Here is a 25,587-nt window from a genome sequence, read left to right as displayed (position 1 = left end):
TCTGATTTAACACAGACGAGTCTTTCCAGCAAGATTTAAAGGCTCAGAGTTAATTTAGGTTAAATGTAAGAAAGAAACTAAAGGAAAGCTTAATACTGTTATTATGTACAGTACCATGCAAAAGTCAGAGACCAACTTTTTTTACTTAATTTCATATTGTCAAGTAAATGCAAGTTACTCAGTTGTTGAAGTCTCAACAACTAAACATAATGGCCCAATCCCATTTCTTCTTTTTACCCCTGCCCCTTGTTTTTGAGTGTCACCCAAACCCCTTTGAACTGAATTACAAGGGGTAACGGTTGAAATCTTGCCCTACAAAATGGGACCCTCAAAATAAAACATTGCTTCATTAACAGGTTACTAGCGGTGCCCTTCTTCAGTGACAGCAAAGGAGGGTAAAGTTCAGCTCTTCACTGCTGGGCTTTAGTTTCATTTAGGGCATCATATGCTGTCAAAGAGGGGATATAAGACAATTATCTATTAACACCCACCACTAATTCTTTGGTGATATGAAACTAAGGTCAGTTTCATGTTCGAATTTTCAGCTTCTTGTTCGAATTTTCCCGTTCCACCTTAAATGGCGCAGCAGTTACATTCTGGCACTTCAGGTGTCAATACTCCTGGACTATTTAAGGTGGAATGGGAATGTTAGCTAGCTAGTTACTGAAACATTAGCATGCTATTAGCGATTTTTTATGATTGTAATGAAGAAAACGGCCACAGTACATGGAAACCACATTAAACTAAGATAATATGATAGCTGTTGTAATTTTTTAACTGAGAAAATTCTCACATTTGTGGGTTTCTTTGGTCGCTCACGCAGCCATCTTGCCGCTTTTTCTTTTTTCTGATAACACTCCATTTGGATAACACTACCCCTCCATCCAAGACATTTCCATTGCCTTACCCCTCCATCTCAACAAAAATCAGGACACCCTAACCCCTTTACATGAACATGCAAAGCAGAGGGCTAAGGGCTAAGTGGTAGGGGCAAGAGGTGAAATGGGATTGGACCAATATCAGATTTTTCAGCATTCACTGTGTGCAATGTTTTGCCTTTATTCCAGCTTCCATTCTTTTCAGGAGACTCACTTTCAGCTTTTCAAAGAAATCTGCAGCCACACCTCCAAAGTTCAGTCTTAGAAATTGGTTGTATTTTGTTTTGTGATCCAATTAATCCCAAAGACATTCGGTAATGTTTAGGTCTGGGCTCTGGGGTGGTCATTGTTCATCTTCTTTGTTTGATGTGTCCGTCTCCTTTTCTCAGTGAGGTTCTTCTTGAACACCTACACATCCTTTCAGATCCACAGCATTGAGTCATCCTCTCACAGTGGAAAGATGGACAGAAACACCTGAAGATGTTTTCAGATCTGAAGCAGCTTGATTTTCTCCTCTCCCTCAAAGATGAAAACTTTAGGTGCTGTTTATCTGTTTATAAACAGCTGTTTATTTAGCTGTTGGGAATCCCATTTTCTTTGTACAACCCCAATTCCAGAAAAGTTGGGACAGTATGTAAAATGTTAATAAAAACAGTATGCAGTGATTAGGAAACTCCTTTATATAATTGAAAATTGGCACAAAACAATACTTTGTTTTACCTTATGAACCTCATTGTTTTTTTGTAAATATACACTCATTCCAAATTTGATGCCTGCAACACATACAAGAAAACAGAAACTAAATAATAGTTTGGGGACTGAAGAAACAAACTTAACCAGTTGTGAAGGTGTAATTTCTTGCCATTCTTCTGTCTTGCAAGTCTTCAGCTGTTCATCCATACAGGTCCTTTGTTGTCACATTCTGAACTTAATAAAACACACATTTTCAGTGGGAGATCTGGCAGTCTAGCTCCCACACTCACTGATTATGCAGCCACCCTGTTTTAACCATGTAGAATGTGATTAAAAGGCAGTATATGTTGCTCCAAAATGTGGTCAGCATTATTGATGCTTTCACAGATGTGCAGGTCAGCCAGTAATACCCCCATGCTATGACAGATTATAGCTTTTGAACTTTATGCTGGTAACAGTTGGAATGGCTCTTCTTTTCTCTGGCCCAGAGAACAGGACATTCATTGTTTCAATAAGTAATCTGAAATGTTGTATGAACACAATGCACATTGCCTTTTCTTTTATGCACAAAAATATCTGCGAATTTCTTCTGATGATATTATGCACTTTAGAGGGTGAAATGTTTAAAATTCTTGCAGTCTCTGGTTGAGGAACATTAAACTGTGGCGAGCCTCGATCCACTGTTGCATATAAAGTACTTGGCCTTTCCTGGATGATCTTTTTATATTCAAGTACAATTTCCTCACCTTTTAAAGATGTTTTTTGAAATTTCACAACATTCCTAGTCTTAAATTAGGAATGTTAATCAAATAAATGAAGTTTGGTCTCCTCGTACATGTCCACTAATTCTCAACAGCATTTATTTGTTGATATTGATAAGGCCTTTTGAACATACATCAGCTTCTAGTTGGAAATCTTTGAACTGCATTAGATGGACAAACACATTGCTAACATGGGGTTATTAATACATGAGCTGCTTCAGTCCCTTCATTGGTTTTTGAATGTGTTGTTATCTACATGAAGAACTTTTAAAGAAATAATTAGCAACACAGTGTAATATCTGACTTCCATGTTTCAACACTATTACGTCGAGGCAGTCTGTGGAAGCCAAGCCAGACGCAATGAACTATTTCGTCTTTCTTTTTTTTCTACAACAATCCATTTGAAGCTGCCATCCAGCTCCACAGTGGTGAGACAGTCTGTTAACTTTCAATCCCAAATTAATTCTCTGTCTTTTTAAAAAGTCACAATTGCTCAAATTGATGAGTTCTTGTGGATTTCTTTACAACAGTCAGCACCCTTGGGGCAGTTCTGGAAATTGAATAGAGGCTATGTTGAGTTTGGGGTGGCCAGTGTCCTAGTAGTAGGCTGGGTGAGCAAACAGTCAGAAGGTTGTGGGTTCAAATCCCTGGATTGACTGCACATATTGGGTTGTGACCTTGAACGAGGCAAGGCACTCCCACTGATGACCATTGGAGCTTCCTGCTGTGTGATGCTGTGCAAACCTGACCTGAATGAACTGACCCTCCTGACGATACTGCTGCACTTGAACTATTTAATCAAAGACACTGCTTATTGTGCCTTTCCTCTTTTCTGTATCCTATACTAACGGTCAAACCTAATTCTCTGCTTATGTTGGTCTTGTCTTATTGTTTGCTATCTGGTGTCGACCAGAGGAGGATGGGTTCCCCTTTTGAGTCTGGGTTCCTCTCAAGGTTCCTCCCTCTTGCTCTTGGGGAGTTTTTCTCTGCCACTGTCACCACTGGCGCCACTCATTAGGGCTCAAACCCAGATTTTACTGTGAAGCTGCTTTGTGACAGCACTTGTTGTAAAAAGCACCATATAAACAAAGTTTGACTTCACTTCACTGCCCCAGGTGGCACCACTCCACTGCTGAGGCTGTGCCAGTCCTAAACTGGGCTTACTTAGGCAGCAAAAGGCTACATTTCTCTTGTAGCATCAAGTACATGACATAAACTTCTCACAAGAGTCTATTAGTTCATTGAAACGTCATCTGATAGGGCAAAATGCAGTTTTGCTTGAAGCTTTACAGTCAGGTGCCAGAATCTTGGCAGAGTCCGTTTTTAGGCCACAATGTCCCAGTAGTTGTTTAAATTCAGCATAGTTTTGAGACCCCTGGCAGCAAAAAAAGCATCACTGATTCACCACCACATTTCACAAGGGACTTGAGCTCATTTTCCTTTTAATGTTATCTGCTGAACTCATGTGATGCTTCATTTTCTTACTCTTTGTAGAAGGCTTTAATCTCTATAATAGCAAACAGTGACTGACTGCATCAAACACCTTACAATGTTTTAAAAAAGACCACCAGGGTTTTCCTTTTTACTGCACCCATGCTGTCACTGACGGGAAGTGAGGCAGCAGCAATAAGAGCACTATGACCATTTTATACGTCTTTGCTGTCCAAACAAAAAAGCTTGTGTCTCTGAAATGGTAACTTTACCGGAGAGGGCAAAAACATTCTTAAACGTTACTCAGTTATTATAGTGAGACTGTATTCCAAGTCGGGCAGCACGGTGGCGTGGTGGGTAGCGCTGTCGCCTCGCAGCAAGGGGGACCTGGGTTCGGTTCCCCGGCCGGGTGACCAGGGTCCTCTCTGTGTGGAGTTTGCATGTTCTCCCCGTGTCTGCGTGGGTTTCCTCCGGGTTCTCCGGTTTCCTCCCACAGTCCAAAGACATGCACAGACAGTCAGGCCAATTGGACATGCTACATTGCCCCTAGGTGTGAGTGTGTGAGTGACTGTCTGTGTCTGTCTGTCTGCCCTGCGATGGACTGGCGACCTGTCCAGGGTGGATCCTGCCTTCTGCCCGAAGACTGCTGGGATAGGCTCCAGCATCCCCCCGCGACCCTGACGGAGAAGCGGCTTAGAAAATGGATGGATGTATTCCAAGTCATTTTGGACCATGTTTAATCAAGACATTTTGACGTAATGTGATGATGTTATGTAAGCTGGTGTTTTCAAATGATAAAAATTGAGATAGACAGTTTTGTTCTAAAAGCAATGGTATTTTCATAGATAAGAAGGCCTGTAGGTTACTGTCTAACACACATTCTCAGACTTCAGAAACAGCAATTTTGTCCTATTCAGTCTTCAATAAGTGAAATGGACCCCTTTACCAACACATGCTACGGGTTAAATGCTTCAGTTTGAATATGCACCATGCATTTTGGTTCAAATATCCTGGGTGATCACATTTCAGCTGGTTATTGCACACAGATTTCCTGGTTCAGGTGTGCATGGATAGAAAACAATGTGGCTGGCAGACCATGGATGCTGAACCTCCTCTGGCGCCACTCAGTGGTCAAGCTCACCTAAAATGTTGGCAGGAGGCAAGATGATTTTTCAGAAAAAGATACCATATTGTGGGGAGAATGAGATCCTGAGTTGCCCTGTTGCTTTATTTGTAATTAAAGCAGATGGATCTATGCTAATGCTATCACACGTTTGATTCTGTGTGCGAAGAACGACCTGATGTAGTGCTGTTAGTCAAGTGGCACAGATCTGGCAAAAGGGTATTAATGAGGATCTTTACTTAGAAGAAGTTATGTTTGTCCTGTTTGACAAACTGACTCAGTGTTCCTGACCCATCCAGGTAAAAACAGATGACATTTAAAGTGTAGCCACTTTCTAGAGATCCACTAGAAAAAAAATACAGGGAGATTCACTCGAAAGAGGTTCTGAATATTCTGTAATAACTCTGTCTAGGGTGGAAGCAGTCTGAGCAAAACAATGTGCAATGATCTCCCCAGTATATGGAGCTTCAGACAAGCTGGGATGCCCCTGCGTCAGAATGATGAGGTAGGCGCCGAACAACTGTCAAGTCGTTAGCCTCCGTTTGCAACTTCCGACTGCAGTTGGATGGGTCTGACAGAGATGGAACTGCTATGCACTAAACAGTACGACTCAAAAGGGTTCATTTCAAAGATTTACACTATGTTGTCCAGCGAGTCTATATCTTCCCTGATAAACCTAAAGGGTATTTGGGAGAGGGACATGGAACTGGAGTTTGATCAAGATTTATGGGCTTCTGTTTGTTCAGGTCTGTTTCCTAATTGTACCTCAATTAGTGTGCATGACCTTAATTTTAAGTTCATTCATAGCATTTACCTGGCACCAGTACGTCTGCACAGGATATTTCCGGATAGGTCGGACCTGTGTTTCAAATGCCAGGCGCAAAAAGGCACGTTTATACATTGTTTTTGGACCTGTGACCGAATTCATTCATTTTGGAGGGCAGTACTTCTGTTATGGAGGACATTTTTGATATTCAGTTTACTATGTCTCCCTTGTTGTATCTGTTGAACGGTCAGCTTGAGGAGACATTTGGAAGAGACGGGCTTTTATTTTGCTGGTTTCAGTGGCAAAGAGGTGTGTTTTTTGCTGCTTTGGTCCTCTCATCAGGCCCCTTCAAAGAGGATGTGGTTTTCTCAGCTTTCATCCTGGCTCCCTCTAGAGAAGCTGACTTTGACCTGCGTCAACAAACACCCAAGTTCTGGCGAATCTGGTCCTCTGTCTGGGAATATCTTAAGAAGTTTGATTCATGCCCTTCTCCTTTCTTCTTATTTTTTTGGTTATTTTTTTTTTCTCTTGTCTCTTGTCAATCATTCTGGTTTATGAGTTTATGCTATGAGTTTAATGAGTTTTTTAGTTTGTTAAAAACACTTTACTTGCTCACCCACAAAGCCAAATATCCAGTGCCTGGTTGCACGAGCTGTGCTTAAGTTCAAACGCAGACTCGTTGTAATGTAAGTGTTTATGGTTCATGGTTATGCATTACTAAATCAGAATGAGCTGCACGACAAACTAGTTTTAACGTTGATCTTAGTAGTTACTAAACATTTACACCTCCCCCTGAGCAGGTGTACTTGTTGGGGAAACCACCAGAAACCATGCTGAAAGCACAAAAAACTTGGTTAACTAAGTTAAAATTTCTAAACACTCTACACTGTGATTTTACTTACAGCTCTAAAGAGGTTTAAACTCTGCGTGTGAAGCTAAACACCCTCAGCTCCAGCTCAGTGAGACTCAGCAGCCCAAGCAGCTAAACTGATCTGCTGTTGTGTCGGTTATCCAGCAACTGGCGTTAACAAATTTTATACAGGGAAATATTAAAGAATAAACAGACAGTGGCTGTAGATAATTGGTTTTATTCAGTTTAACTTGTACACATCATTCTCTTCTATGCTGGATACATTTTCCATTGAAAAGTTATGTGTTTCCATGGCAGCAGGTTTACTGATGTTATCATTATCGTTCTGAATGTGATCATCATGTTAAAGAAACGTAGGCATTAGTTAATAGTTACTAGTTAAGGGATGACTTACAGATTTGCGGCAAAACCAAATTTAGTAAAAGGATAGAAATGAACTAGTGTTAAGTAAAGACTTTGTGCCGAAACTTAAACAAATACCTAAGCAACCTGGTCCATTTCCAGTTTTGTAGATCTTACACACTTCCAAGGAAATACATCATAAAAAATGCACAATTCAACTGAAAGACCTCAGAATTAGGCAGAAACTGTATTTATTTTTGACTACAGAATGTTGTTTCCCATCAGTTTCAGAAAAGGTTCTGTTTTATGGGGATGGCCTCTACAGGAGCCCTTAGAGACACTAAGAAAATATTCCCCACAAGCTCTTATTTTAGGTTATGATAAACCATTTCTACTCTGCAGACAATAAGAAGCTGAGATGGAGAGTGAGACATCGGTGTCCACATATCTATAGGCATCAGCGCACAAAATAGCATGAGGTTCCTCTTGAATTCATGCCAATTAACAGTTTCACAGATTATTCTGGGCGTCCACTAGTTGGTGGCTGCAACGAATCACTCTGGGGTTATGTGAACACTTCTTGTTTTTCTTGTTCCTTTTCACAATATATTAATAGCACTCCTATAACATCAGATAAGGGCTAATCCAGAAGCAATTAGACTTGCCTAAAACCACAAATACTGAGGAATGACTTCCCTGTAGAACTGCAGTGGAACTTCTGGCTACACCCCGCATGTATCAGCATAGGAACTGAGGAGCGCCTAGAGATGCCCCAGTCAACTGTAAGTGCTGTTATATAGTGAAAATGTCCAGGAGTAGAGACAGCAGCTCATTTGTAAGAGACACAAGTTCACAAAATGGGCCGACCAAGTGTGAAAATCTGTCCTCTGTTGCAAAACTCAGTACTGACATATAAACCGCTTCTGGAGGCAACATCAGCACAAAAAACTGTTCAGTGGGAACGGTATGGACTGGATTTCAAACACAGCTGGAATATGTAAAGCACATTAACGCTATATTGATGCCCATGCTTTTAAAACGGTGTTCAACAAACACATACTGATGTGAAGTGCAGGCGTTAACATACTTTTTGCCATGTAATGTAAATTGAAATAGCACTGAAATAATAGCATAACAGTAGCAGGGCTGACATCTTCCACAGTGTATGTGACAAAACTTTGTAAATAATGTCTGGATTTTAAGGGCCCTGGTGGCAGGAGTTGAAAGAAACTGTACTTCAGTTCTATACTTAAATATTATTTTGGAAGATAGGACAATTTGTATTTTCTGAAGCATTACTAGAACCGAATAGTTTTTCTTTTACTCAATTATGTTCTGAAGAGATAAAATACTTTTTCCTCCTTACATTTTCATTTAGACCTTTCAAGTACACATTACAGATCTCAGATTTCTCTCTTTTTCTTTGTAATCAGGTTTCCTGCACATTTAAAATGTATTATTTTCATTAAAACATTCAACCAAATTCTTATTAATGCAAAATGAAACTAATGATTTATCTCTGTGAGTTGACACCATGCCTTCAACATGGTGGTGGTAGTATGGGGGAGGACTGATTGTGGGAGAAGGGGGAGAATTCTAAGAACCCGGGCTGGAGTTCTGGGCAGCTTCTGCCTGTAGCTAGAAGGCCAGACCTCCTCATAACTGTAGTAGGACTGATGCAAGACTGCGGAACAGGGAGGTGATGGGGTGGTGGGGATTGAGAACACTTCATCAGAGGAACGGAAGGTGAGGATGTGAATTTTCAGGGCGTAAGATTTGAAGAAGGAGGGGTTTCAGGTATGTTCCACCCCCCCAAACTGCAGTGATAACATAACTACATTTTGTGTGAGGACTGGTACGTCTGATTAGTCACGACACCACACACCACCAAACAAAGGAAACATTTCCTTTTTTCTGTTAAGCATTTTGTCTTTACTGTTTTTGGTTATGTTTACATGTTGATGCTGTTTACCATTTGCTGTTTACCAATACTGTTTACCATTTGCAAAAATTCAAGTGGTAGGTTCACGGGGTCGGTGGAAATTGCTGGGAGCCTTTTCAGGTGTGACATTTTGTGTTGTGAATAGCCAGCCATATCTTTATATAGACCAAAGTATATGTTCTATATGTTATGTGTGTTTTGTCTTTTTTGTTAGGTTTACTTTTTATTTAATTAAATAATACCTGAAGATTATACGCTCTAATTTTCACTTCTGTTAGCACCAGTTATCAAACCTGTTTTTCTTTTTTAAAGATACTCTACAAATCTTACTCTATTTCTATTGTTCTCTATGGTAGGCAGAGTTGCCAGATCCAGCAAACACCTCCAGCTCAATATTTGCTTAAAAATGTCCATCAGAAGCTGAAACTCAAAAACGTTGCGGCACAACTGTATTATCCCAAATATCCCAAATTTGGTGGGAAAAATGCAAACCTGGCAACCCTGGCAACCCTGGCAGTGGCTGCAAGTGCTGTACCAAACGCTCCACAGCATAACCAGTGAAAGGCGAAACTCCTGAACCATGTACACACATGGCTACACTGAAAATATCGATAATAGACAAATTAATAGATCCAAAGGAGACAGAAAGGGGGGAATGGTCATTTTGCAAGGGTGAGTGGTTTTTGTCTTTTTTTTTTTTTTGGTCAGGGGAATGAAAAAAAGAAAGTAAAGGTGTAGAAATGCATTATATATTACACATTATATATAATAATATACAAAATGCAGCCAAAAAGGCTCCTATTTAGAACAATGACGGTTGAATACAGTCTGGGGGAAAGTTACCTTTATCAAAAACAGCATTATTTAAAGCCAGGAGGTTTCGTATTGTATTGAATAGAGGTTTGCTTTACTCTCTAAGCAAGCCTCATCCTAATATCAGTTTCTTTCTAGCTGATGGCACTCATCCCAGTTCTGTTCTAACTCCTGAAGTCACTTTGATCATCTGCAGGTTTGTATATAGAGGGTTGGCTTTGGTGGAGGCTGTCCAGTCAGGGAAGCTGTAAAGGAAATTCTAAAATCATTAAGTATAATTAAATCACTCGGGAAATAATTATACAAGAAATCAGTGATTTTGCTGTAAACCACCTGCACTATATCATGTAAGGGTGATTGAGCTGTTGTTTCCTGGCATGGGATGTACTTCATTCTTAGCAAGAACAGACTGACCTTTATCAAAAAGCTCGAGCAGAAAAGGAAGCTGTGGGAAAGTTGTGTGTCCAGGATAAACAGTGTTGTATTACATAACGTCTTCGGTGTTGAGCTCCTACAATGATTGGCTCCTAAACTGATTCCTAAACATGAAATCCCACACTGTTTACTCTGATGTCTAATTCCTGGTAAATTTGTCCGGAATCTCTGTTTACTTGACATAGATTTATTATAATGTGCGTATCTTTGTTCATCTGCGTTAGTAAACAAAGCGATTATTAACAAATTAATGTCACTGTTGCATTAGTTACGTAGCCAGTCGAGCCTATTGGGATTAGGCATCCAGTCTGATGTGAACAGTGGTTAGTAATTTGATATTGAAAATTACTGTGAAACTTTGATTAACCTGAAATCAAAAAGGACATTTTTTTACCACATTATTACTTAAAAGACAAAATTCTTGCCTTCTCATAATCTTCCATCTAAGTATAATGACATTAGCCCACCTCTAAACTGTGTTCTGATTTTCGATGACATCATTGTGCACCAGCAATTGTGGAAAAATAATATTAACCAATAATACCATGTTTCAATTCACACTGACTTTAAGTAGAGTACAATTTTAATTTTATTTTATTTATGTATTTTTGTGTTTTGTTTTTTTTGTCAATTTTGACAGATATTCCCTTAAGCAGTAATCAAATAGATTCGATATTGTAATCAATAACCACATCGGTAATATTGGCTAACAAAGAATATTAAATCTCACAAAAAGGGTGGGCTTTAGTCTGTCTGCAAAGGAGATTCTAGACACTGGAAGGCCCCTGGGTTCACAGAGAGGCCTGTGTGTACCTACCGACCCAGTGAAGAGAGGGGCAAGTTGACCTTGAAAGGTAAAGCCAACTGGTAAAAACCGCTTGAAACCAGTTTTTAGTAGTGAGCCCATCATGCAATGGCCAACTTGGTGGACGAAGAGATGCACCCATTAGAGAATGAGCTAATATCAAAATTTGAGAAGTGAGGTGGGGGGATATCAAACTACCCTAGATAAATGGTGTATAAACTGTTGTTTGGAACACTGTATATACGCAGTCGGGGTCTCTCGAGACCCTGAGCCACCTGATGCTTTTTCCCTCTTCCACAAACTCAGCGCCTGAAGACTCTTCGCCTTTTGACGTCTTTTAAGAACTTAGACTTAAACAGTTATTAGTGAAAGTGTTGAGCCGGTTTTAAAAGATTTCTTTTTTATTCATAATGTTACGTTGGAGGCCTGGGGTCGAAGGGGACAGCCTTTGGTCCTGACAATTTCATTTAATTATTGCATTTGACAAGACATTTGCAGTCCTGTGCTAATTCTAGATCGCAATGTTCTCTGTGTGAACTGCTGGAAAATAAAATTAGTAAGGGATTTATTGATGTACAAGACGACTGACACCAAGAATTTGATTAATATTTCATTTTTAAAAGATTAGAATTAATAATATAATTAGAATAATTTTTAATTTTTATTCTAACTAATAATTAGAATTGTTCACAGCTGTGGTTGTAGGAACAGGCTGTCCAAAGGGTTTAAAGGAACAGTTCAGGGAACTGTCTGATATCTGTGCTACTTTAGTCTATAAGGGGAGATACCAGGCTAACGTTGCTAACAAACACTGCTTTTTGAAATAAATAACTTCATATTTCGGCATGTACAGTATTTACAAAAATGAGTTTGGTGACAGTCCAGGTTAACAACATTAGCCAAGCATCTCCCACTGAAAACTAAAGAAGCCCACGTCACGATGTGTTGGCTGATCGACTGTACCTGGGCTGAGCTACAAATCATGTTAAACTGATTTTTGGCCAAACTATTTAATACCACTAAAACCTGCCTCAAAAGTTCTTGCATGAAATGGTTACACATAGCTGAGAGATAAGCTTTTGGCCAGAAATGTATTCTGAAATCCATTCATAGTGAATATGTTCATGCAGGGCAAGCCTTGGAGGTTTGCAACCTCCTGTGATAAAATCCTGCAATATTACTCCACTTGGTAAGTCGATATGCTTATTTCTTTTCTGATGTTATCTTTCTTGGAGTTGTGCTGAATTTAGATGCTTAAGTTTTCCTTTGCATGCTTAAATGGTTCTTAACATTGATTAAGAATGTGTTGTTTATGGCTGTGTAGAACCATTTAAAAGTGGTTCTTCATAGCACCAGAAAGGCTTCTACAATTGTTTGTGATGTCAAGCTTATTAGAATAGAAGGTTCCATATAAAACCATATACAACAACTGCGTGTCCCATTATAAAGAGATCAGAATCAGTCCTGTTAAACTGAATTTAGTGCAACACAGGATGCCAAACGTTGAATAACAAACACTGCTTTGACAATTTTTGATAGTACTTATCAAATGTTGATAGTACAACACTGCCTTACAAATGAGCTGCTGTTTCTACTCCCGGACATTTTCACAATATAACAGCAGTTACAGTTGACTGGGGCAGCTCTAGTCGCTCCTCAGTTCCTATGCTGATACATGTTGGGTGTAGCCAGAAGTTCCACTGCAGTTCTATAGGGCAGTCAGTCTTCAGTATTTGAGAACCCTCGAAGAACAGTCTTTTAAGAGTATAACTACAAATATGTCCGCTGTATTTAGCCGCCTCACTGTCAGAGCTGATGGACTCCAATAACCACAATCCTGCGCGCAGGATTGTTTCCTCAAAGCACTGTGGGAAAGAGAAGGCTGCAGGAGGCCATTTTATCTCCTGATGTTGTCGACGGAAGACGTGGAAAGTCAGCGTTTCATTTAGCTGCTCGCTTTTCGTTCTTCAGGGTGAATTCGGCAGTAGGTTGCACTTTTCAGCTGGTGAGTTGATCTAGTTTTCTTTCTGCGTTTTGCTTTTGCTGGTACGTCTTTATTTTTCTCGCGTCACCTTCAAACAACGGGCTCCCGGCGCCGTCTCCCATTTTGATGCCGCCAATATGTTCGCCTGCGACCACGAAGGAAACCGCGGATAACGTTAGCTGTCTGTTCTAATCTTGCCGAAAGTGGTTTATCTAACGTGAAGAAACCGAGTTTCCATCTCTGTTGTCTTTCTGCTGAAGTTGGCTTTAGGAGCCGGAATGTAGGTTAACCGCTGCACCGTTTTAAGGTGGAACAGGAAATTCGACTAAGAAGCTCATTTAAGCTTCGCTGGCTTTGCACCCGAGTCTTCTAACGACATTGAAACTACTTTAAGCTAAGGGCGAGCTCTTGTTTTAAAGTGGTGCCGAGTTATGAACATAGCAGAAGATTAAAACGATTAAACCGTAGCGGTGACAGCGTCGCCACGACAGCAGTTAACCTGAATCACGTAGCTAGGTTAGCTAACTAAGTTAGGTTAGGTTAACGCATAGGCGCCAGTCTCTAGAGACTGTGAATACGAGGTCGACTGTCTCCAAACTATTAAAGTCAAATAGTCTTGCACAGTCCTGTTACCATAAAAGCCATTAACGATAGCGAATTGGCCGCTTTTTATTTGCTTAGCCACCTAATTTGGCTCACTAGCTGTAACGGTTAACCTAGTTAGTTATCTCTCTATTGGCTGCATTCATATAGACTCTGATGTGAAAGGATAAATCCACCGATTTCAATTATTAAGGGTTAAATAAAATCATTCAGAGTGGTTTGAGGTGACATGGTTCGCTGTAGAGGCTCAGTTTTTTACATCGATGGTGATAGAAACCAGGCCTTCAGCAAGACAACGCGAATATAGCCGTTTTATTTACTATCCAAGACCACCAGTGAACCTACACGCGTCTGAGTCTCTGAGTAACTCTACGTTTGCATGAATTTGGAGAAATTTGGTGGTGTTGCCCTTCTAAATCTCATCTAGTTGGCAGGCAGGTAGAGATGATATGGGTGAAACTGTATTACACCACCTGTTAAGTTTTATAGCTTTGATAAGCTATGATAAACTCAACCAGTTTGTTAACATTTCTGCATATTTAAATGGTTAAGATGTTATTTGTTTGTAGTTGTTCATAGTGGCAATAGGAACTAGACATCTCAGATGCCTCTGAAAGCCCCAAAACACATGTTTTTAAGTTAAATATACTATTATTATTATTATTATTATTATGTAAGTTCACTGATGGTTTTGCATAATAAATGAAGTGACTACACTTGTGTCGTCGACATCACAACAGCTGGTTTCATCCACCACCTCTTTAAAGAATTGGGAGTTGTGAAGTTTCTCTTCAGTGGACCATTTTACACCAGACCGTGCTGAATGGCTTTGTCTTGCATATCAAAAGTTGAACTGTGCCTGTTTGAGAAATCTGTGGAATTTGTCTTTAACCTGGTTAGTCAAAGAAAATTAGGATTGTCTTCGCAAAGGGTGTTGCGTTGTGCCCACAGCAGTTTACTCTACATATGTGTAATTAACCCCAATTCAGACTTCTCGATTTTACAGAAGATGGTGCAGTAGAGGTGTCGGACAATTCTACAGTCTGGTCATGTAGGCAGAACATGACTGACCAAAAACCTCATTTTGGTAGAAAAATCTTAAATCTAGTGTGTTATGGGGGGGCCAAGCCAAGTGTGCAGCTAGAGTTAAGAGCGACTTTAGCACAGAATTAATGGACCAGAGTAAAACTGAACTGAGATGTGAGTTCATTCACTTAGTTCCTTTCCCCCAGTGGTAAAAGATGAATGTCATTTTGTCAGGATGTCCTGTTGGCTGCAGTGTCAAGAGGGGCGTAGTATTGTTTGTTTTGCTGCAGTTTTTATGGTGCCAGTCTCTGTAGTCAGAAAGGCTTTAAACCTGTGTGCATGCATTCCTGTCACTAAAAATACTTGTCAAAGTCAGTAAAGCTCAGAGCTTTCTTCTAAACAGATTCGATGGTCACTGATAATGGAGTACCTGCCTGATGGATAATGGAGCTGCCTAGGATACTTTCACTGAAGTACATGTTCTTGCTTCGTGTTGATTTGGCAAGAAAGAAATGTGCCAAGTCCAGTTTCCGGTCCTGGATTTTTTTTAGTTACTGGAAGATACGACTCTAGATGGCTAATGAGTTGCATAAACAGTTCGTTTAACTACAGTTGATGATAAAATCTAGGACAGGTAACAGGATTTGAAGTCTAGACTGGTTTCAAATTTGAAGTACTAGTTGTCGTATTATCTGATGTTGAATGTTTAGTTGCAACTTTAGAAACTCATTATTATAAACTGATGTAAGTGCCAGTAGAGACCATGAGTCTCTAGTCTTACCCACGAAGTCTTGGTGTGGCAGTGGGTTTTTATGTAAATAGTTTCATATAAATAATAAGTTGTATGAGTGCTGAGACCAATAGATTAAACTAATGGGAACAGGTGTGCTTCTGTCCGATCGTAATAATAACAAAAATCCTGCAGCCACAGCATCTCTTTGTGGATAAGATTGTGACCTGTACCTCATTGCTGTGATAGGAAAAGAAAATAGTGCATTAATGTGCTCTAGGTTGTGCTGTACTGTAAGGTGTGCTGCAGTTGTATGCACAAAACCAAAGGAGCCTGGCCCCTTAGAGTTGGTGTGTAACTTATTTGCTCACCTCTGTTTTATCACCAGGCTTCTTAGTAGGCGAGGCAGAAATGGGTGCCGATAAGCGGTGAGTGAGTTCTTTGTGTCTTGCTCAGCCATTTACACAGCACACTTGAACTTAAATGTCACGATTTTAGTGACTGATCTGTGTTTTATTTTTATCAGGGTTAGCCGTACAGAGCGCAGTGGCAGGTATGGCTCGGAGCAGTCTCGTGATGACGACCGTAGAGACAGACGAGATCGAGATGATCGTGGATATGACTCTCATCGCTGGAGTGATGACCGGCGTAGCGACCGCTATGATGGAGACAGAGGGGATCGTGGCGATCGGTACTGGAGTCGCGACAGTCCTGAGGTGTGTGTGTATACATGTTTTTGTGAAGTTTGCTTTACTTTTAATATTAATATTTACATTCATGACAACTGTCTACAAGCTTCAGCATTACGTAAAGTGCTTTCTGAGAAGCTTATTGGGTTTCATTCCATTGTTCCCGACTCATATTTAACAGAGAGGAAGGAAACGCCGTAGTAGTGATGGCTCTGATGAAGGGCACCACTCGGATGGTGATTACTCTGAGCATGACTACAGAGGTGACCCAGCTGATGAGAAGGAGAGCAAAACCATCATGCTTCGGGGTCTTCCTGTCAACACCACAGAGGCAGATGTGAGTACCATAACATTCTCTGTGCCTGTGAAGTAAATCTTGGTTGACCTTATGTGTATCATTAGGTTTTAAACCTTATGATCCTTCTGGTCTTCTCAGATTCGAGCAGCGATCGACCAGTTGGAGGGGCCGCAGCCGATGGATGTGCGGCTGATGAAAAAGAGAACAGGTGAGACTGGTGTACCATGGATCCTTCCTCTCCCAAACCTGTGACCACTGGGCCAACCTGCTTCTGCTCAAATGACTTTTGCCATAGCAATATTTTAACCAGGCTTTCTCAGAGCCCTGTGTGAGTTTCATTCAGTTGATTTAAGCAGATTGTTTTGCACATCATAAGGAAGTACTGAGGTAAGTTTGTGTACATGGTGTTGCCTCAGAATTTACATGGTCCAAGTACAGGCACGATAAGTTGCATAACACCAGTTGCCAACATGTTGCTAAAGATAGAAATATGTTACAAGTAGGCTCACTGCTGGCAAGAAGCAAGTCAGATTAAATAAACGTTTTGATTAATTCCTGTTTGTGTTAAGATGCATAGAAGATCTAGAATTAAATTAATGCCGATGTTTGTGCCAGTGTTTGCTTAAATTATTGTTGCAGTCAGTTCTGGATTCTATTTTAAAGCTTTAAATGTGATTTTCAGATTTTTCTTGCTATGGCAAAAGATTTTTCTGGCACCCTCCCAATCATTTGACCGCTCTCGGTTTCTGGGGGGTCACGAAGCAGTTTGTGACAGAGTTTGAATGTTATACCACTGAACCATAAAGACTAACACGCCTCCCGTCTGTATATCTGAATGCCTCTCTAGGTATAAGCCGAGGTTTCGCCTTCGTGGAGTTTTATCACTTGCAAGATGCTACCCGATGGATGGAGACCAATCAGGTTGCTTCCTAATCACCAAGTCTAGTGTTTACCCTGGGGAATTATGCAATTTGACTAGAAAAAGAACAAAAATTGCGACCCCAGAAAACAAAATGGACATTATTGGACCATTCCCCTCCATTTTTCGAAGGCATGGTGTGATTTTAAAAAAAAAAAAAAAAAAAGAGGGGCATTTTATGGACTTTTAAACAAGATAAGTTTGGGAAATAGGGTTATTGTTTGACAATTTTGTCTGTACTTGAATGTAGAAACTGTTAGTGTATATATGTAAAATACTTCAAAATGTCCATAAATGAATGACTGTAGTAAAGTTAAATGTTTTGTAATGCTGAAGCGGAGTGATACCTTTGCATAGATTTGCAACAAAAGAGCAGAACTTTACATTTATTTAAAACAGTAATAGTTCGCACAAATAGATTTCAGTGTAACGTAGTTTTAAAAAATTTAGGAATATTGTAGTCGTAGATGTTTACAAAAAACATTAAAAAGCAGGCAGTAATACAGTATTTCTAGAGGAATAAACAAAAGTTTTACCTAACACCCAAACCAATTCTTGGACTAAAGGGAATGTTTTAGCATTTTGATTATTGAATTAGGAGGAATTTTAAGTTCCCTTATGCTGAAAGACTTTGAGCATTTACAATGCGTTGTGTGGAGTCTGTACCTCGTCCCAAGGCCCTGAAGCTCTCTACTTTTTACACTCTGCTCCGGCCCCATCCGGATGCTCGGGTCCCAAACAGCACGAACACACCCACCCACCCACTGACACACGTACATTTTGAGTCCTCCTGGGCGATCCTCCCCCAAACCGTCGTGGCTATAGTGGTTGTTCATGGGCTGAGGTCATTAATTATATGGAGAGGCTGAAATAACCCGAGATTTGTGTTCCTTTTGCAGAAGCTGCTCGTCATCCAGGGCAAGAGTGTTGCTATGCACTACAGCAACACCCGGCACAAGTTTGAAGACTGGCTCTGCAACTCGGTATGTTATAAAGTAGTCCCTCATTCAAAAGTCAAATGTTTGAACTTTCAAATCACAAATCACTTCTGTGAACATTTAAAGGTGCTGAAGTGTTCAGTCAAGATGTGACTCTTGGAGTTAAAATTGTATTTTTTTTTTTTTTTCCACCTGTGTGAAAGGAAGATGCCACAGCTCTAGCAGTCTTTTCATTTCAAGATGCACAAGAACTTGTAGGCTGAAAAAAAATTAAGGCTGTTTATGTAGTTCTTTAGTATGTAAAATTGACTGAAGTCCTGTTTGGCTTGTAGTCTTTTCACCAAGCACCAAGTGTTCTTGTCACTTGATGTCCTACTGTAGAGGTTTAAATTAAAAACGCTGTGACCGGTTGCTTGCAGTGCGGCCTGTACAATTTCCGGAGGAGGCTGAAGTGTTTCAGATGTGGCGCAGCCAAAGCAGGTAAGTAGCTCCTCAAACTGAAAGCTGCAGCCTGCACCCGTTTGTAGTCAGGCAACTTTTTCATCAGATGCAGGGATGGAAACCATTGTATCTAGTCCCAAACAATACTGGTGGTAGTTCTGTGTAATAGCAGTCGTTTAGTCTTGTCATCTGGGAGGATGTGTGGAGGTGGTGGGGGTTGGACTGTTTCCCAGAGCTACTATGTCAGTTCAGCTTCGTCCTAGGGACTGTATATATCTTTTCCATTGATGTGCTTCAGGAGGCTGATGGGACACTCTGTTTGTCTACAGATTCAGAAACTACCAGCATTACTGGAGGTACAGACATCCAGCCCAGTGGAGATTACTACGGAGACAGTAAGGATTCGTCATGCTTCATATAATGCTGAAACCATAAATGGGGATGTTATTGTGTACTGTGGATACAGCTGTATGACAATGTGTCTGTGAGAATCTTCAGCAGTTAATTGATGTGCATATTGGTCACAGCAATCATTCTGAGGAACATTGCCCCCCTCTCCACTGTTGAGGGCATAATGATAGCCTTGGCACCCTATGCTAACCTGTCGGCTGGAAACATCCGTCTCATCAAAGACAAACAGACTGGCCAGAACAGAGGTTTTGCCTTCGTTCAGCTCTCCTCTCCACTGGTACATAATCATTACTTTATCTCTCTCTTTCATGCAGCAGATTACCGTAGTCTGCAGAGATCCTTAGCACTGCATTATTTAGCAGACAGCAATACATTTGAACTCTATCCCAAAACAAGCAACAGTTTAATTTTCTGTGTCTATTGACTTTTAATGTTTAGTTTTCATTGATGGACGTTTGTCAAAAAATGGTTAGATCATCAGGAACACTGTCCACTTTCGTATTTTCTTTTAATGTGAAATGACAATTGGTGTCACAAATTTGGTCGCGCTTTAGACTGACAGTTCTACAGTTACCATCTCAAAGGTTCATTTATGTGCTTGATAAATCAACAAGCTAGTTTTAGGTACTAAGAGCACCAGGATTTCATGGCCATATTTGTTTTTCTGGGCAGGTGGGGACAGAAATTTGTGAACATTTATTCCGGTATTTTATTGGTTTTAATGAAGTTAGTTTTCTGTCCAAACAAGCAGGAAACTGTCCTTGAGAGCACTAAGAAAATGCTAAAGATTAAGAGAACACTGTTAGTCAGTTTTACGTCAAAATTGTCATGAAATTTGGCTACAATAATAAAGAACTGACAACTGATAATTCACATAGATGCTCTGTCAGCTGAATGTGTTCTCTGAACTAATATGAACCAGCAGCTGTTCATCTGTTAACAAATGGTAAAAGCATCCTTCCATCTGTATTTCTGTGAAAGCCTGTCACAGCACAGAGAGCAGGTAGATGCTTGCAAAAGACAGAAGACATTCATGGCGACATCCAGATAGACAGAATGTAGCTAATAAGGTCACAATAGTTAAGGCCAGCATAGCTTAGATATCAGATGCTCTCTAGTTGTGGGTGGAGCGTCTGAAACAATTTCCATGTTTGCAGTATAGAAGCTGCATACTTCATTTTGAACCCACTTTAGATTCATGTGTTTAGTGCCAGAATAACACAAGCAGTGTAAGCTCTGGCAAATATTGGTTTTTGCGTTCTTGTGATCTGAACATCCCAAATTCCTGGTGGATCTAAATAACCGTTTGGAAATGTTGTATAAAGGAATGATTAATGTCCCCAGGCATGCAATGACACTTGCTGTTGATTTTGTAGGAGGCTTCTCAGCTCCTGACCATCCTCCAGGGTCTTCAGCCTCCGCTCAAGCTGGATGGAAAGACCATTGGAGTTGACTATGCCAAGAGTGCTCGAAAGTACGTGCTCTCTCACACAGCTATTATGGAAGTTCACAGGGTCGGTTATTTCATATTGACTGAAGAGGTTTCAGAATAATGTTTTCCTACTTTCCTCAGGGACCTGCTTTTGCCAGATGGGAACCGCATCAGTGCTTTCTCAGTGGCCAGTACTGCAATTGCTGCTGCTCAGTGGTCCTCTAGCCAGGTTACTATTCAACTTGTTACATGATGTTTTTCACAACTCGCTCACTTTGTTGTACCTTAATGTCCTGATACCCATGTTAACACTGTCTTGATAGCCGCTGCAAAGTGTGGAACCTGCGTCTGAATACAGCTGTGTACAGCAAGGCTTTGTGCCTTTTTCGCAGGTTAGCAGGTCACACCTCAGTTTTGTCTGATAGAGATTATTTATATTGACAAGAATGAGATCAAAAGCCAATTGACCCCCCCCCCCCCCCCCCACCCCCCCCCCCCCTCCTGTGGTGTAGGAATATCAGACCCATTATCAGCAGCTGCAGGCTGGAGCAGCTGATCCATCCCAGGCCAACGGCATACTTGGAGGTAATAGAATGTTTATATCTGCAGTGGTCATAAAAATGAGTGAAAATTAAATGACCTCTTTAAAGAGGCATTAATGATTTGCAATGCTTAAACATACACTCGCCCAAGTCTCGCCCAGTTGTTATAGGTTGTAAGTTTGGTAACACACAAATATCATTAATGGTCGTCCAGAAACTTTGAGGCTAGGCAGGGGATTCTAGTAATAAGTATTGCTCCTTTCTCCTTTGTGCAAGTTTGCATTGTGTCTAGTCACCATTCCAGTGTCGAGCCTAATTCTGTCTGCTTGTGTATAGCTGCTCCAGGGATGAAGGTGCTCCCCACTGCTGCAGGTGTGGTCATCTCTCAGGGTGCTCAGGTTTATCAGCCACATATCGCCAGCCAGCCAGCCACACAGGTGAGAGGTCCTCAGTATCACCCGGCTCCTTTTTCATTTTATTTATTTATTTATTTTTTTGTGCTCTTGGTTTTTTTTAACATGCATCCTTTTTAAGACTTTGCAGACAGTACCAACTCCAACCATCACAGCAGCTGCCACCATCTCCGCCCCAGCGACCTCTGCAGTCATCACAGCAGCCCCAAAAACAGCCAGTGATGCAGCTTCCACAGCAGTTCCCTCTGAGGGCGCTAAAGCTGGTAAGAGATAAATACTCGGTGCTTGAGGCCAAAGAGTGTAATAATCAATATAAGGCTTCTTTTGACAGTCTTTTTCTTTTCTCACTAGCTGTCCCAGACACCTCTACCTACCAGTATGATGAGGCCTCTGGCTACTACTATGATCCTCAAACTGGTCTCTATTACGACCCCAACACACAAGTAGGTCACCAGTGAGCCAGCCTTATTCAAAGCTGTTTAAAAAAAAAAAATTTAGATAAGCAGTATGATTAAAAAAATATAGATAACTTATTATGGAGCTTCTGCATGTCCAATAAACCCCAGTCGATGTGGATTTGCTGTAGTAATAACTTTGTTTTTGTGTGTTGCAGTATTACTACAACTCGTACACACAGCAGTACTTGTATTGGGACAGTGAAAAGCAGGCATATGTACCTGCAGCTGACTCCAGCAACGGAGCACAGATGGCGTCAGGCTCTACCTCCACCCCAACCAAAGAAGGCAAAGAAAAAAAGGAAAAGCCCAAGAGCAAAACTGCCCAACAGGTTAGACTTTGTGTTTTATCTGTTTTATTTAGAGTGGAATTGGTGTGTGATGAGGTATGTCAAGAGTTTTTTGGCCCAGAAAAAAAAACATAGTTTTTGTTTAGTAAGGACATGCAGGGTAGGGGGTATATGTGTATAGGTAAAGGTCCCGTTAAATAAGACGTATTTTTGTGTCAGATTGCCAAGGACATGGAGCGCTGGGCAAAGAGCCTGAACAAGCAGAAGGAGAACTTCAAAAGCAGCTTCCAGCCCATCAGCCAGGAAGAGAGGAAAGAGGCTGCAGCAGCAGATGCTGGCTACATTCTGTTTGAGAAAAAGGTACCTTCCAGATTAGTTGTGAGTATGTGATGAGAAATCAACGCTACTTGTTTGTTTGCATATGTGCATTTAATTTTTTTTTAATTTATTTAGCAGGCAAGTGGTTTGGAGAGACTTGTATCTGAGGCAGCAAAGGCAACAGAAGAGGAAAGCTTGTCCTCAAAGGTTTGCTGCTGCAGCTTTTTTTGTTTAACATCTACATATAAAAACAGTATACATGTAACTGCTTCATTTTAAACCCCAGCCCATGTCAATTACTTCTGTTTTCTTGCAGGTGGGTCTGGTGGCAGCCTACAGTGGCGATAGTGAGCCTGAGGAAGGCCCTGAAGGTGAGGAGAGAGAGGACAAGCTAACCGATTGGAAGAAGATGGCCTGCCTGCTCTGCAGGAGGCAGTTCCCTAACAAAGAAGCCCTGATCCGCCATCAGCAGTTGTCTGACCTGCACAAGGTACTGTTTATTCATTTTGGTTTCAGGTTATAGCTCCCAAGCAAGGAACACGTGGCTCATGTGACTCATGTTTTTCAGCAAAACCTGGAAGTTCACAGAAGATCCAAGTTGACTGAAGCAGAACTAGAGGAGCTGGAGAGAAAGGAGACTGAGGTTTGCAGTTTAACTGTATATGCCTATAACTCTTCTCACTGTCACGCATGCTTGTGTGTATTAAATATAAACCTTTATCTTTTCCTCTGAGCAGATGAAGTACAGAGACAGAGCAGCTGAAAGGAGGGAGAAATACGGCATTCCCGAGCCTCCTGCACCCAAGAAGAGGAAGTTCACCCAGCCTGCGCCTGTAGTGTAAGTTAATCTGCACTCGCCTGTGTGGTAGTGGTGTTGTTATTATAGTGATTTGCTCCAAGAAATGTTTTTGCTCTTTTTGTCTTTCTGTAATGGGTGGAAACTAGACTTACTGAAACTATCCTCTCTTGGCAGGAATTATGAGCAGCCCACTAAAGATGGACTGAACAGTGACAACATTGGCAACAAAATGCTCCAGGCTATGGGCTGGAAGGAGGGCAAAGGCCTTGGCAGAAACCAGCAAGGCATTACAGCACCTATTGAGGTGAGCTTGCGTTCTTAATCATATACTCTACTTTGTAGATCCCATGTGTCGAACACAAGGCCAGCAGGCTAATTCAGGCCCATGGCACAATCCTATTTGGCCCACCCCCTCCCCAACAGCAGTATATGGGATGGCAGCACAAAACCAAAAAGCTAGGGTGTCTAGTTCAAGTGAATAGGTGGTTTAAAAAAACTGCTGTACACTGGGGACATTGAGGTTTAACTGTGTAATGTAGTTCATTATTTTATATGAAAGTTTTAATTAAAATATTTTTTTAATCATTCAAGTATTCAGTGCCTGTTTTATGTTGTAGTTTTGGCTTTTTTTAAACAGATGATGGCCAGTTGGGGTCAGGACAAAATGTTAATTAAAAATGAAATGCACCCAACTGGCCCATGGATTTGTGAGAGGTGTGTTGTGTTGTGTGTTTTTTTTTTTTGTTTTTTGTTTTTTTTTTTAACACTAGTGGTTGAGTTTGACAACCCCTCTTTAGGAGAAGGATTGCCATATTTCTGCTCTTATTTTTTTTTTCAATAGCTTTGTGGACAGTTACTTTACAATAGCTATTTTCACTGCACTGATAATCTAATCTACTTGTCTGACTTTGTCTCCAGGCCCAGTTGAGAACGAAGGGCGCAGGTCTGGGTACAAAGGGGAGTAATTATACTCTATCACCGTCTGACACCTACAAGGACGCAGTCCGGAAAGCCATGTTTGCCCGCTTCACTGAAATTGAATAAGCTGTTGTGCCTGTTGGTCTTCAAGTGAGCAGAACCATGTGTTGCTCTTGCAGCTTTGTCTCCGCCTCTGAAGAATGGACTGTGACTCATAAGCAGAAGACAGCTGTTCAGACGGAGGAGTTGTTGAGCTAAACTGTGTATATATATATTTATATAATGTGTGTACAGAGTGTGTCCTGGAGAAATGTGAACTTTATGTACATGTAGGGAGAGCGTTGGACCTATTTTCCCCGTCCCCCCATTCAAGCATGGTCAGAAAACTGTAAAGTTTGTACTATATCATTTTTGTACATAAGAGAATAAATGATGTCAAATTGTTGTGATTGCGTTTTGTATTAATCTCTGTATTCAGAGGTGTTCAAAGCAGTTTTACTTGACTATGGTGTTTGTTCACTTTATAGTATTTTGTGTATTTAAGCATATTTTATAGGCATAACGTTCTCTTCAAACATGTAGTGATGTTGACTCTTCCTGCATGTTCAGCCCCAGTGAGCCCTAATTTCATTGGGAAGTGGAATGCCGGAGTGCTGTTTTTCAGTCTGGCTCTGCCTCAATGAGTTGGGAGAGCTGAGAACGACCAGCTCTGAAGAGCTAGGCAAGGTTGCGACTTCAATTTCATGTAAGTATACTTATTGTCTGTGTTAGATATGATGTTTACCTCTGTCGCTGCTTTGGCCAAGTGTTGACTATTGTTCTTATGTTTACTTTGACAAAGTTTGTGAGTAATGGAGTAGAATGAAGGACTAGATGGCATCCAGTGTTTTCAGAGCAGAGGAAACCCCAACAAACCATGATTGCAATACTAGTTACAAGTGGCTCTTATTCAGATTGCATCATGTGAAAGTAATGTGTAAACCTTGCTATTCCTGCTCTTATGTAGTTGTGAATGTTTACCTGGACGAGGGAGAAACACACAAAGTAAGATAAACGGCATATTAGCTTTTGGGCTTTGATCATCAGAGAATGCTGTCAGAATCACAAACATGCACAAATGACTCCTCTTGACCGACAGCTGTGTTTACATGCATAGATTTTCGCCAGTCTGATTGAGTACATTCTGATTATAGATTAAGACTGATGTTTATATCTTGCTCTACTCAACAGTCTGATGGAAAATCTGTTTACATGCTCACTACAAGTAATCTAAACCAAAGTTATGCGCATGCGTAGAGGAACTGTTACCATGACGGCGGCAATCACGTGAATCCAGTCAGAGAGATGAGCAGCAGTGAGCAGTGCTTGTGTGTAAAATTGCTTCAAAATATCACACTCAGGAAAACGTCCTTCCCGTGTCCTTATTGAAGAAGGCAGAGAGGAAGATGTCGTTCTGAGACACATAAGCTGGACGTCCGTCCCACTTTTGAAGATCAGAGCATCAGCTTCGTCTCCTCTGCA

The 25,587-nt window shown here is 40.8% G+C and overlaps 1 protein-coding gene across 2 annotated transcripts; it reads left to right on the top strand.

Moving 5' to 3' along the window:
• Nucleotides 1-12,719: 12,719 nt before the first annotated feature.
• rbm5 (RNA binding motif protein 5) lies at nt 12,720-24,511 on the top strand. 2 transcript variants are annotated; one of them, XM_017708419.2, is made up of 25 exons: nt 12,720-12,865; nt 15,592-15,631; nt 15,730-15,919; nt 16,074-16,229; nt 16,329-16,398; nt 17,038-17,111; nt 18,009-18,092; nt 18,467-18,527; nt 18,818-18,883; nt 19,016-19,176; nt 20,276-20,373; nt 20,473-20,560; nt 20,655-20,723; nt 20,844-20,916; nt 21,210-21,310; nt 21,408-21,549; nt 21,638-21,729; nt 21,900-22,073; nt 22,251-22,391; nt 22,488-22,556; nt 22,666-22,839; nt 22,918-22,992; nt 23,087-23,187; nt 23,323-23,452; nt 24,067-24,511. In XM_017708419.2, the coding sequence occupies exons 2-25, from the start codon at nt 15,615-15,617 to the stop codon at nt 24,190-24,192; spliced, it is 2,532 nt and encodes an 843-aa protein (XP_017563908.1). In that variant the 5' UTR covers nt 12,720-12,865; nt 15,592-15,614; the 3' UTR covers nt 24,193-24,511. The 2 variants fall into 2 exon arrangements, with proteins under 2 accessions (XP_017563908.1, XP_017563907.1); XM_017708418.2 differs by having other exon boundaries at nt 12,721-12,865; nt 22,485-22,556.
• Nucleotides 24,512-25,587: the final 1,076 nt, after the last annotated feature.

Source organism: Pygocentrus nattereri, chromosome 26 (assembly GCF_015220715.1).
Source record: "Pygocentrus nattereri isolate fPygNat1 chromosome 26, fPygNat1.pri, whole genome shotgun sequence".
NCBI classification, from domain to species: Eukaryota; Metazoa; Chordata; class Actinopteri; order Characiformes; family Serrasalmidae; genus Pygocentrus; species Pygocentrus nattereri.
Note: the sequence above shows the minus strand (reverse complement) of the source record. Positions and strands in the feature narration are given on the sequence as shown.